This window comes from Osmerus mordax, chromosome 16, assembly GCF_038355195.1.
Source record: "Osmerus mordax isolate fOsmMor3 chromosome 16, fOsmMor3.pri, whole genome shotgun sequence".
NCBI classification, from domain to species: Eukaryota; Metazoa; Chordata; class Actinopteri; order Osmeriformes; family Osmeridae; genus Osmerus; species Osmerus mordax.
Window position 1 is genome coordinate 9,273,785 of NC_090065.1, and position 14,029 is coordinate 9,287,813.

The 14,029-nt window shown below is 46.8% G+C and overlaps 1 protein-coding gene across 1 annotated transcript; it reads left to right on the plus strand.

Annotated features, from left to right (window-relative positions):
* Positions 1 to 2,434: 2,434 nt before the first annotated feature.
* On the plus strand, positions 2,435 to 13,696 carry LOC136958686 (potassium voltage-gated channel subfamily H member 2-like). Its single transcript, XM_067252754.1, is given in 12 exon segments — positions 2,435 to 2,515; positions 2,517 to 2,654; positions 6,997 to 7,419; positions 7,546 to 7,942; positions 8,048 to 8,247; positions 8,441 to 8,693; positions 9,288 to 9,481; positions 9,639 to 9,744; positions 9,907 to 10,191; positions 10,321 to 10,534; positions 10,972 to 11,317; positions 12,301 to 13,696. Coding segments are annotated over 12 exon segments (2,985 nt in total). The 3' UTR covers positions 12,649 to 13,696.
* The last annotated feature ends 333 nt before the right edge of the window (positions 13,697 to 14,029 follow it).

Below are 14,029 nucleotides of genomic sequence, written 5' to 3' on the forward strand. Positions count from 1 at the left end.
CAGCATGTGTGTGAGACGTGTGTTTGGTTGGGTCTGATGTGTGTACATGACAGAGGCATTGATAATGATGTTGTGATGGAAACTTCCTCAGAGGAGACAGGCTCGGTTGTCTATTCTTAGCTGTAATTACGATGTACACAGTGAAGCTCTGGACTGGAGCTGTTTACAGAAGCAGTCACCTCAGCCCTCCTCTCTTTTGGAAGTGCCTCACCTGAGGAGGTCTGTTCAACAGGGTCATGTTGGATTCAGGCTTATTACATGTTTGATGACATTTGAATGGATTCATTTCAATGGAATGGTGAGAGGTATAATTGCTTGATGGGGAGAACATTCTGTATGTCTGTATACTGTGTGGTTGGGAGACACTGGCTCACACTTTCTCCAATACTATTAGCTGAATTTGTACACTCTAAGGTATGTATTATGTATTGTACTGTTGTGTAGTTGGTTAAACAACTTTTGTGAATTTATCACATATTCCAGTGTTGTTTTGTTCTTGTAGAAGTCCTTTTTTTTATCCCTTTATACAGTATTCAATTACATCAATATCCACTCCTACACACACACACGCACACACACACACACACACACACACAAACACACACACACACACACACACACACACACACACACACACACACACACACACACACACACACACACACACACACACACTCACACACACACATGCACACACTAACATACACACAAAACTGTAGACAGTTATATCATCTATGCTCTGACCCTTAGAAACCAACCCGGGGAGAGAAGGTGGCTTGTATCACACCTACCCAGACAGCCCACACACACTGCTTATTTTTGACGCAAAGTGTCTTGGTCCTCATCGATTTCCCCTCTGGATTCAACTAAGTACATCGTAAATACTGTTGTATGCATGTTAAAATATATCTATAGGGCTGTGAGTCAGACGTATATAGCTGCTTTGTCAGAGTAACAAACCTCTTATGACTGGCAGGAACTGGTGATATCCCTGTGGGAGGATCCCTACTGGAGAGGCAGATAGAAGGCTTACATGGCTACATTCTTCTTAATTGTTGTAAAAGCTCTGATTGGCTTTTTTAGTCAAGCCATCATCCTCATCTGCAAGATAATTGGTCAGTCAGTCAGTGAGTCAGTGAGTCAGTGAGTCAGTCAGTGAGTCAGTCAGTCAGTGAGTCAGTCAGTCAGTGAGTCGGTCAATCAGTGAGTCAGTCAGTGAGTCAGTCAGTCAGTCAGTCAGTGAGTCAGTCAGTGAGTCAGTCAGTCAGTCAGTCAGTCAGTCAGTCAGTCACTCAGTCACTCAGCTGTTCAGGGTGAATAGCAGACTGACCTGTGTGTGACACAGATGGTGAAAGGTGAGCCAGCCAGTCAGAACATGTGTCAACACTTTTGACTGGTACTGTACATTTGCTTGATGTACAGGGATCAATGTGGTAAAACAAATAGGGCCCAGTCTGCAATTAATCCGGGAAATTCTGTATTGATGTGTTTGTGTGCTTACTCAATGCCCTGAGGACTCACGGTCACCTTTGTGTATTGGCAAGCTGCTACCAGGTGTCTAATGGATACATGGTTGGAGGAAGAATTAGAGAAAGATAAAAAGAAAGAGGGATATAGTTTATGAGAGCTTGTTGGTGTTTATGTGGGGATGGTTGAAAGTTGAAGTCCTGCAGCTGGCCCGGGGGAGAGGAGGGATGTGGAAGAGGAGATAAGGAAGAGGAGGAGGGGGAGGAGGAAAGAAGGAGGGTCAGACAGCCAGCTGCAATTACAGCTGATGCAGAGAGGAAAGCACTTCCACAGGCGAGAAAAAAAAAGGCAGAGAGGGGGAGCGAGAGACTGAGAGGGTGAAACCTCGCAGATGCGGACCAAAGCACAAGTGGAGAAACGAACGAGTGTGAGGCTGGCGGAGAGAAAGTCTGAGAAGAAAAACTGGAGTGAAAGAGAAAGCAATATTGGGAGAGTTCCCAGTGTGTCTGACCATGACATAACCAGGGTCATCGGGAACAAGGCGGAGTTAAGAGGAGAGTGGGGGAGGAGAAAGATGGAGGAGAGAGGGGGGAGGAGGAAGAAGGTAAACTCCAGCCAGTAGGACAGACCATAAGGTACGATCTAGATCCTGCTGGATCTACACTGGACTGGCCGACAGGACCTCAACAGAACAAGAGGGAACTGGACCCCAGAAACATACATCTCCTTTTGACTCCTTCAGAAGAAGAGGCAGGAGGGTGGGCTTACCTGAACAGAACCTCCGGAAGACTCCAAGTTGCCCAGAGGGAAGCAGCTGGCTAGGGGGGGGGGGGAGGGGGGGCAGTGGAGAAGTGTTGAGCTGGGGAAGCGTGGGAGTTTGAATGTATTTGTGTGTGAAGACTGAAGCAAAAGGGGGGATTCCTTTGCGAGTGGGATGGGGATGTGAGTCTGTGAAGGAGATGAGTGGATGATAACAGCAGCTGAACCATATGTGTATAGGTCTGATAGGGAGAGGAGAGTAGAGGGAGACAGAGAAGGAGAGAGAGGAGGGAGAGGAGTGTGCAGTCATGTCCGCGAGCGCCAGAGGTAGCGTGGTGTCCCAGGATGGGCCATCGTCCGGGGGAAACGAGCGCAGGAACACGCGTGTGCAGCGAGCCGTGCGCATCTCCAGCATTGTAGCTCAGGAGGTGAGTGGGATCTGGGAAACACACACACATGTACACTTTACCCCTGGTATAGGGTACACCGTTTTCTGAAAGATTTGGTTTGATACAAATGTGTAACACATGTTTGAATATGAAATCTGTGTGAAAGGAAGGTGTTTTAGAAGATCCGTGCGCTCAAAGAGTTTGAGGTTTGAGTAAGGGTTCTGTAATGCAGGTTTACAGTGTGTTTCTGGGTGTGTGTCTCTGTGTGTGTGTGTGTGTGCGTGTGTTTCTGTGTAAATGGACGCACTTAATAACAGCTACCACTCTTGTCAGCCCTGGAATTTATGTTCTGGATGGAAGCCACTTCAACCATCCATTGTGCATTACAGTAATAAATCTAGTTTCGTCAGGGAAGTCAGCTCCCACGCCATGGCTGGTGGGTAATTGAGTTCTTTCCAGAGGTCTACATGTGTAGGATTATAGATGGTAGGTGGACACTGGTGATATAAACAGAGATGACAATTTGCTGGACTCGTGCAGGTTACTGTTTAGTTTCATGTTCAGAAAACCATTAATCCATGAGAACATGGATTAATGGTCCAGCAGTTAATGCCTGCTGAAAACAACTGCAGACCAGGGAATGTTTCACCCAGATTGGGAGAAGAAACGCAGCTTGTTTAGGGCCCTGGACTCCTTACCTGACAGCCTAACATGTCATGTTGTCCACCCAACAACTCTTGCTAAGTCATGCAAAACCAAATATTGCAATTCATTATCTTTAAATAATCTAGATTAGCTGGGGTAGAACTCCACATTACCCCCACTGGCAATGTGCCCCCTCTGCCAGCCAGATGACATGGCTGATGGCAGGAACACCAACGAGATGTGACTCATTACCAGCTGGAGATGCCGGCTTTCCCCTGGTGCTTCAATGCACAGCCTTGGGCTACGTAAAACTGAGGAACTAGTGCTTGACTAGCGGGGTGAGAACTGGAGTTTCTACCACAGAAGGACACAGGGGACAGAGAGGTGTGTCAGCTGGAGAAAATCAATCATGTACTGTACACACACAACTATCATTGGCTGCATTGTTGAGGATTTCCACAGGGCCCTCTACTGCCCTCTTTTGTACAATTAAATGTGTCACACCTGATACATGAGGCTCTTAGGCTTTTTAAGTTCCTTAAAGGGCATTTTTCCTCACCTATGTTGGAGGTCTTGTCTTCTCAGTGGATGGTCTTGATGAAGGTCTCCCTCGATTGATAGAGGGCTGAGGCATCCTCAAGTCTCCTGGAACAGAATGAATGTGGAATGCTGATGATCTGGGATGGATGGATCTGGCCTGGCAAGGAAACTCAACACCTCTGTCACTGGGCTGGGTGGGATTCATTATGTCTGGCCGTGACAGGAATCTGATTGGGTGCTCACAGTGGTCTTTTAAGCCAATCAATCACTGAGAGAGTGATGACAACTGGATGGAGATGATGATGGAGGAGTGCTGGATGACTGATCACACGTTTGGTACACATAGGTTAGTGTGGGTCCACTACACTCCCTCCTCCAGTTTCTGCCGGGTAAAGGCTGCCCTGGTGAAGAGGAGTTGGAGCTTTGATGATAATGATCCCATGGTTTGTTATTAGTGATCCTCCCAAATGACCGACTAAGCAGTCAAACCTTTGTGGGTTTGTCAATGTCTGTCTTCCCATAAGCCAAGAGGACAAAACTGAACCGCTGTTCTGAGCTAGCGTGCTAATTAACTGCCATTAGTGAACAATAACTGAGACGCTTAGCTTCAAACACTACAACTGCACAAACACAACCACCACAACAATAATAAATAAACAACACAGAGTTGATGGGTCTATAGGTTACGTGAGCTTTCCAAACCAACGACAGAATAGATAAGTGGAAGAGATCAGTGGTTGTGGACAGTTCTGCTCCAGTGCCTCCAACTGAACCATTTCAGCCTACTATGCTATTTCCGGTTGAGTGGTTAGAGACAAGGTTTTCTGTTGTGTGTGTTTAAAAAATAAAATACAAATCTTAGTAATCATAGTAAAAACTTGCTCATATAGTTTTTTGTTAGTACTCAAGTTTTAGGGGGGTAGTGCCTGTTTCCTTTGTGATCAGAATGGAGGTGTATGTCTGTCTGTCTGTCTGTCTGTCTGTTGGTGTGATCAAAGTGGAGCTGTCTGTCGGTCTGTCCTATCTAACTCCAGCTGTGTGGCCTTAGAAGGTAGATTCCTCAGACAGATGTAATGAGCCCAGGGAAATATTGTTTCTGCTCCAATAAACAGCTAACTAAAACAATCTTCAATTGGCGGGCTCCTCTCTCAATCTTTCTCTTTTTTACTCTCTCTTTTTCTCTCTTTTTCTCTCTTTTTCTCTCTCTCTCTCTCTCTTTTTCTCTCTCTCTCTCTCTCTCTCTTTTTCTCTCTCTCTCTCTCTCTCTCTCTCTCTCTCTCTCTCTCTCTCTCTCTCTCTCTCTCTCTCTCTCTCTCTCTCTCTGTCTCTCTCTATCTCTCTCACTACTCCACCTTGCAACCATGCTCTACTTCTTCTCTTTCGACTAATCCCTCATTCCTTCCTGGAGAACCTGGAAAGTTGCAGTTTTTTGTTGTTTATACAAACTGTTTATATCTCCCCTTAAGGACATTCACAAACATATTTTAAAGAGATCAGCATCACAATTTCAACAGCAGAACATTCAAAATATTCCAGTAGGGTTTTTCTATCTTTTAGTCAATGTTGCATTTTGCTGTTGTGGGGAATAGCATGCAGTTCCCTGTCAGGCTTCCCTGTCATAGCCTGTTCCGGATGTAGGTCTTCTCACGAGTCATTTCTCTTTCTTGTGGGCAATAAGCAGGAGCAATATTCAATTAGCCAAATCTAAGTCAATCAAGTGTGTATTTCTGCTTCTCTGAGTATAAACATTTGGCTTTTTATATGCAATACAGGCCTTTGATCCAAATTCTAGAGTTTGTTATAATCTGCCTTGAGAGTAAGCCAGGTGGGGGGGGGGGGGGGGGTTGCATTTTCGGGATATGTTTCTAGGTTGCTGTGTACAAGACAAAAGCAATCAAGTTGAAACGAGTCTAAATAGCATTTCAACTCAAGTCCTCATCCTGAGACGATGAGACCTGGCAGGTGTCTCTCCCTGACACATCAGTACCTGCCACTCAGTCACTGTTTGTTGTGTGGGTGCTAGATTTTGCAGAACAGTGTCGTGCAGCATTGGAACATTCTGGACCTGCTAATGACATCGCAACAGAAGACAGGAACCAGGCTGGCTGTTGCTGGCTTTGTGATTTAAGGTGCTTCTGCAGAAGAGGCATGACAAATTGTGGAAACTTAGCTGGAGGTTTTCAACATACAAGATGGTTGCATATGATAATGACGGTTTACGTAATATGAAATAGTATGTTTTCCATTTTGGCAGTCTTGTTTTCTTATTTGTGTGCTTCACCAATTACTAGTCAGAAACAAGCCTGTACACACAGACTTTGGTTTCTCCCTGTGTGAAGTTTCTGTAATCAACCGTACACACAAGGGTGCTTAGGAGTGTGTGCGCAACCGCAATCGTGCAAGCACATGTGGGTGTGCATGCTTGAAAAATGGTGTGTGTAGGCAGGGGGTGGGGTTTGTGAATATGTGTGTGTGTGTGTGAGAGAGATGTGGCTTCCAGATTACCTCCCAAGCAGATGGGATATTAGTCTTGATAAAACACATCCCCACAGCAGCTCTGCACTGGACCTTAACCAATATGAAAGACTCGGCCATCATCCTCTCTCCTTCTATAGCTCTGTCTGTTTCATTTGCCTTTCACTCTTTGTGATTGTCTCATCCTATCCTCTATCGTCTCTCTCTTCTCCAGAGATAATTATCTGTTCTCCTGACAACTCTATCTCCATTTCTCTCCATTTTTATTTGTGACTATCATTTTCTTTATCTCTTTCGCGTGTTTCTTTTTTCCAGAAGAAGATTTTTTATCTCATTTACCAATATAAGTTCTACTTGTGAGTTACTAGTGATTAATTAGTTTGTGTGAAGCCAACTGTTACACTTTGTGTCTGGTCTTACCATGCAGTGGTCATTTGCATGTCTGCAGGAAACTTGGGGTTGGAAGTTTAGATGGAAATGTATATTGTAAATTATAAACTAAAGCTCGACAGTGAAACATACGGTTGGTGACTCTGTTATAATTACTATGCAAATGTTTTGAGTGTTTTTTAGGGCGAGAAACTATATTCTGTCATTCTTTTTTTATAAATAGAAAGAAGTCGAGAAAAAAGGACGCAAGACATGCCACATATTATGTGTAAAAGTGTTCTCTTCTGGTCTCTTCCTCTCCTCACCTCTCCTTACCTCTCCTGTCCTCCAGGTTTTGTCTCTGGGTGCAGACGTGCTCCCAGAGTACAAGCTCCAGACCCCTCGCATCCACAAGTGGACCATCCTCCACTACAGCCCCTTCAAGGCGGTGTGGGACTGGCTCATCCTGCTGCTGGTCATCTACACCGCCATCTTCACGCCCTACTCGGCCGCCTTCCTCCTCAGCGACCAGGAGGAGGCGGCCATGCAGAGCTGTGGCTACTCCTGCAGCCCGCTCAATGTGGTCGACCTGATTGTGGACATCATGTTCATTGTGGACATCGTCATCAACTTCAGGACGACCTACGTGAACTCCAACGACGAGGTGGTGAGCCAGTCGTCGCGCATCGCTGTCCACTACTTCAAGGGCTGGTTCCTCATCGACATGGTGGCTGCCATCCCCTTTGACCTGCTCATCTATCGTTCCGGAGAAGAGGTGGGAGGAGGAGGAGGAGAGGAGGAGGAGGAAAGGAGGGGGGAGGGGGGATAGAGCAACAGCTTAACTCGATAAATTTTCCCATTAATAACTGTTCCTGACGACTGTCCCCATGTCCCCCTCCAGACCACCACTCTCATTGGCCTGCTGAAGACCGCTCGACTGCTCCGGTTGGTCCGCGTGGCCAGGAAGCTCGACCGTTACTCGGAGTACGGCGCCGCCGTCCTCTTCCTGCTCATGTGCACCTTTGCTCTCATCGCTCATTGGCTGGCCTGCATTTGGTACGCCATCGGCAACGTGGAGCGGTCGGGCGCGGCCCGGATCGGTTGGCTGGATTCGCTAGGAGATCAGCTGGGCAGGCCGTACAACGAGTCCATCCCAGGCTCTGGACCCACCATCAGGGACAAGTACGTCACGGCCCTCTACTTCACCTTCAGCAGTCTGACCAGCGTGGGCTTCGGAAACATCTCCCCCAACACCAACTCGGAGAAGATCTTCTCCATCTGCGTCATGCTCATCGGCTGTAAGTCGCACACACACCTCGTTCCCACGGTTCCGCGCTCGTACGTACACACACACGTCGACGCCACATGCCGTTTCTAAGCTCCCCCCTCCCCCCCCCCCCCAGCCCTCATGTACGCCAGCATCTTTGGCAACGTGTCGGCCATCATCCAGCGCCTGTACTCGGGCACGGCGCGCTACCACACCCAGATGCTGCGGGTGCGAGAGTTCATCCGCTTCCACCAGATCCCCAACCCACTCAGGCAACGGCTGGAAGAGTACTTCCAGCACGCGTGGTCCTACACCAACGGAATCGACATGAACGCAGTGAGTGTGGGGGGATGTGGGTTGGAGCCAGGCTCCTCTGATGAGACGGCCCATACTGAGGCTGGTCTGGGTAGTGAGAACGTGTTTGATCACCGCTGGTCAATACTGGTTGGTTTGAAACACCCACCTGATACACACAAACATACACGCACACACCCACTAGAAGTTGACTCTCCTCCCTCCCTCTCCCCAGGTTCTGAAGGGCTTCCCGGAGTGTCTGCAGGCTGACATCTGCCTCCACCTCAACAGGACTCTGCTGCAAAACTGCAAGGCCTTCAAGGGCTCCACCAAGGGCTGCCTGAGAGCCCTCGCCATGCGCTTCAAGACCACCCACGCTCCACCCGGAGACACGCTGGTCCACGCCGGCGACGTCATCTCAGCCCTCTACTTCATCTCCCGAGGCTCCATCGAGATCCTCAGAGGAGACGTGGTGGTCGCCATCTTGGGTAGGGCTGAACACACGTCATGTCCTATCAAAAAAAAAGACATTTGATGATGAAAGAAGCATGCACCTTTACACATACTATACTGGTAAAGAGGAAACACGGATGACATGTTGCACATGTATTTAAGACACATTTATGTTTATGTTGCTGTGTATAACTACTTTTACATCTCGGAGAAACATCCACTCATCTTATGGTGCGGGCTCATTGCATTTGGCTTCTTGCATCATGAATTTTTCACAACATTCATCATGTTTCCTCTATTCATAACTTAGTCATGTGGTTGTTACTAATGTGATCCCACTGGTAAAGCAGCACAACAGCCCTCTCTAGTGGACATTTTGTGTCATGACATTTGGCATTTTAGAAGAAGAGCATCTTCTGCGGATCTGCAGACCACACTCATCAGTCTCCTGTCTCACCTCTCCTGACCTTAACTGTCCCTCTCCAGATGTTTCACTATTTTACCATTTATCATTTGAATATGATTGGATCCCCTTTGTTATTTAACGTTTATTTCACCAGGTAATGTTGACAAAGAAGTCGCTACCCTAACACCTCTACCCTAACACCTTCTCTATTGCCCCCCTGCAGGTAAGAATGACATATTTGGAGAGCCCATTAACCTGTACGGCCGTCCTGGGAAGTCGAGCTCAGACGTGAGGGCCTTGACCTACTGTGACCTCCACACCATCCAGCGTGAGGACATGCTGGAGGTGCTGGACATGTACCCCGAGTTCTCAGACTACTTCTGGGGAAACCTGGAGATCACCTTCAACCTGCGAGACGTGAGTGGAGGAGGATCTTCTGGGTGTTCTCTGACAGACATGCACAGATGCAGCCAGTTGGACAGGAATGTATATACACACAGACACACACAAGCACACACATCTGCAGTCAGCCTGTACAGGGTATTACCTCCCCCTACTTTTGACCCTTGTTTAGAACAACTTGTTTGCCGAATCCATGGGCAGCGAAGACTCTGACCAGGGGGGCTTCACTGGACGCCTCCACAGACACAAACTCTCCCTCCAACTGAAATCTGAAAGAGGTATGACATTTGATATCAATTCGTGAAGTAAAATTATTTCATATATTCCATTCATGAATTCTACGAGGAAGACACTTTTACAAGCATACGGATGAAGATTTAGTGTTTCGTCAATGTAACGTGGAATGCTATGAGTGACTCGTGTGCTGTGGGCTGCACTAGTTGACCTGGAGCCAGGCGAGAGCAATCAATCCCAGAGAGCAGACCACAAAGCCGGTGGGAGAATCAGCAAAAACCAAGGCAACATGCACAACATAGAGTCTGAGGGGCGGGGGAACACCACAGACAGTCCCTCCCGCTCCAGTGGGGATGAAGAGGAGGGGTCAGTGTTCACTGATCCCACCCACCCCTCCTCACTGGCGGCTCTCTCTCACAGCCACACCACCATGCTTCACCTCAGCAGCCACGCGGAGGCAGACCAGGCCACCACCTGTAACTCCCTCTCAGGTACAGGCGCAAGCACAGTGAGACACCTGGAGGCGTGCTGCTCACATGATCGTATTATACTTACTCTGACAACTGCACGTAACAGCTCTGTCTATGTCTCTCTGTCTCCCCCTCCCTTGTCCCTTCTAGAAGCTTTCTCGGGGGTCTCCAACATCTTCAGCTTCTGGGGGGAGAACCGGGAGCGTAAGCAGTATCAGCAAGTCCCCAGCCACAGCAGCTTGCCCTCACCCTTTCCTCGCCCTCCTCACCCCCCACCCACACCCCCGCCCCTGCCCACCATCAGCCGACGCCAGCGCACTGAGCTGGAGAACAGGCTGGACCTGCTACAGAGACAGCTGCACAGGTGGAATGACGTTTGGTTAACATCCCAGTTGATGTTTGGTTAATATTAATTTGCAATGAATGTTTAGCCTTTTTCTTTGGTGGGGTATGACTAGGATCAGTCACTGGCCTGCTCTTGACAGAACATTCTTGGTTGACTATTGATTAACTACAGTCCTGCATTTAGAGTCGAAAATCCCCACAGCTACTGAATGTGTGAGGGACCTATAGTTCATTCTTGACAGTTTTTTATTATCATGTCAAAAGTTTTAGTATAGAATAATTCAATAATGAATTATGTTTCAAGTTCCAGGAAAAGTCACCATAACTCCAAGATCCTAGTTACAATAGGTCTGAAACGGGCAGTGTGAGGGGTAGGACATCAGTATAGACGGATTGTAGTTCTACCAATGACCAAATTCTGACTCAGCCAGTGTCTGTCATTGCTTACTTCTTTAGGCTGGAATCCCGGATGTCCACAGACATTGGGGCCATCATGCAGCTTCTGCAGAGACAAATGATACAGGTGCCCCCATCCTACAGCACGGTGACCTTACCCCCCCACCAGTCCCCCCCTGCCTCTGTCCCCCACTCTCCCACTCAGGCATCTCCTGCCGTCCCCACTCCCAGCCACAGTACTGAGGCCTCACTCCTCCCAGAGTCCCCCCCTGCCCCTCTGAACCTGTCCCCCATGCTCACCCCCACCCAGTACTCCCCGATCCCCAAATCCGGCCCCTGGTCGACAGAGAAGCAGGCGCAGCCTGTCGCCATTCCAGAAGCAGACGCTCTCGTCTCTCTCACACAGGTAAGCTACGCACATTACAACACAGGTAGTCATAGATGGCTTTAGCTTGCCATACAAACACTGTGTGGTGATTTGTTGGCAAAAAGATGGATTTGAACCCTGTCTGACACAAAACCACAGTGTATAGGACAAGCTCACAAAGTGGTAGACTTTAGTTTGGAGACTTTAGTCTTTAGTATGGGGGATTAATTAAGACTTGTCAATCTGGGTTCAAACCCAAAACCAAAGCTCAGTGACTGACATAGTAGTAGACTCTGTGGCTAACCAAACAAAGGACCTATTAACAGTGATGTGTATGGATACAAATAACCATATCTGTACTGTACATTCACATGTCATTATATGAGAACTGACTGTAGAGAATATACTGATATTTAGGTCAGAGTGCCAGTCAGACAGCAGAATCCGCCCTCATATGCAGTTTTAGCTTTAGCTCTGTGTAAAACCATGGTTTAAGAAGAGACAAGGTTTGCATTAGTGTTTTTTGACAATCCGCTAAGCTGTATTCCTGCTGGGGTTTGGAGGGTGGGGGGTCCGGGGAACTGGGTCATCAACTGGTTAGGGAGTTAACTCTGGACTGTATCCATAGAAACCAGCATCTGGGCAGTGGGATATCCATAGAAACAACTACGTTCTAATGGAGTTACGCTGAACTGCTCATGCTCTGAACAAAGGTCCTTGTCCCTGTGTGAGAACCTGTTAACCCCCCCTTTTGATTCCACGTACAATCATGTCATCAAACAAGGTTCCCAACTTAAAATATTTAATTTAAAAAAGGGTTCTAATAGGAGTATAAATGGGTTTTTATTAAAGGGTTGATCAGAAGGTTTCTCTACAGTGAAGGACTGGAGTACTACAGTATAGAAACCTGGATAGCATGTTTGCCTTGCCGATCCCAGTCTGGTAGATATGTTTAGATGTGTTCTTCTGCTAGCAGCCTGAGAGGCAGCTTGGTAATGATACTGGTGTGTCCTGTTCCCCAGGCCCAGGTCAAGCCAGAGCAGTCCAGGTCCTCTGAGTCTCTACACAACGCAGTTGAGCTACACCTCTTCCAGCCAACCCCTGTCCTGGACAGCCCAACTCAGAACTGCCCCCGTACCACCCACGGCCAACCAGAGTACAATCCCCTGGGTTCGGACAACAAAATACAGGATGGATCCTTCTCTTTGACCAATGATGGGAACTCATTAGAGGTGCTCCTCTGGACAGGGTCGGGACTAGTCCAATCAGAGCCCTCGGAGAGCCAGCGGCGTCTCTCTCTGCCAGGGGACCCTGTTACCCGGGAGACCCCTGGAGCAACCCCACGGTTCAGATCTGACCCTGGGATTTAACTGGTCAACCTTCTGGACATTTATCAGTCTGACTTCTCACCAGTACTGGTGGGACCAGAAGCACAGACAATGATGACCAATAACATTTGACACAACATCCCATAAGGGTTAGTCTGTATCAGTATATGTACAACTTTGTGTATGTATGTGTATGTAGTGGACAACCATATGCAGTATTGTAAAGGAAAATATATTGTTATTGTTTACTTGTAACTCCTGTCATTGTGTCACTGTTGTTGTTGGGTCAACTGGAATGTTAGCTGGTCTAACATGGCATGCATTGTACTATCACTGTTGTTAGAGAGAGAAAACCTCTAGTACTTCAGAGTAGCAGTGTGTGCTCATCCACTATAATAATAATATTCAAACTGAATAAGAAGATTGAAGTCGAATAAGAAGATAAAATGTAATCATTACAGATTTAAATGACCTATCATACTGATGAACTGTACCAAACAATGTGCACTGTCTTTAACGTTGGTGTGGTACACACACACTTTACTCTCTTCCTCTCCTCCTTTGGCCTCTTCAACTTTAATGTTGAATGAGACAAAAGGCGGGAGAGTCGCAGAATGATGACATAATCTTGCAGACCAGAAGAGGATCGGACAGATTATATCATCTCTCTGAGGAGGATCACAACCTCACAGCCTCATCCTTCATACAAGACTCACTTCCTCTCCTCCCCTTTCTGCCTTTCTTCTCTCTCACACACATACATTCTTTCACTTTGCTGAAGAAAAAATGTTTTGGATAAGCACACCAAGGTGGCATACCACTGTAGAGATGACTATAAAGTCATATAGTTTTAGTGGATATATTGTATTCCAACTCTGAGAGAATGAGAATAACAATGTTTACAAATAATACGAAATAACCTGTACTGTATGTATAAGCACCGTTTGTTGAATAAGATACTGTCTATCTCCATTGTGAAATTGTATTTGTGTGCTGTATATGTCAAATGACATGAAACATATCATGATTTATTGTCTGCCAGAGTAGAACCAACCCTTCAGTTTGTGTAACATGCATTTATGTTGGGTTCCCAGCCTATATTACAGTAAATAAAATGTAAAGACTGCCATGGGGAGAGTGATACTTATAATGTAGATAATTTTGTTATAGATTTTTAACATATGCTGGTATCATGTTGCATTGAGATGTGTATAAATACAGAATAGATAAGAGACTTGTTTATCTACATTCGATAATGTACAGTGGATGAATAAAGGTAAGGATAATGTCTACATGAGTTCTTTCATAATGTGACTTTGATCCATGTTGTGAAGAGTACTCTACGAGAGGCATAAAGACACCGCTGAATTTTGATTGCTCCTTAGTTCACTGGTGAGGAAAGAACTGAGCAGTGGCATCAGAG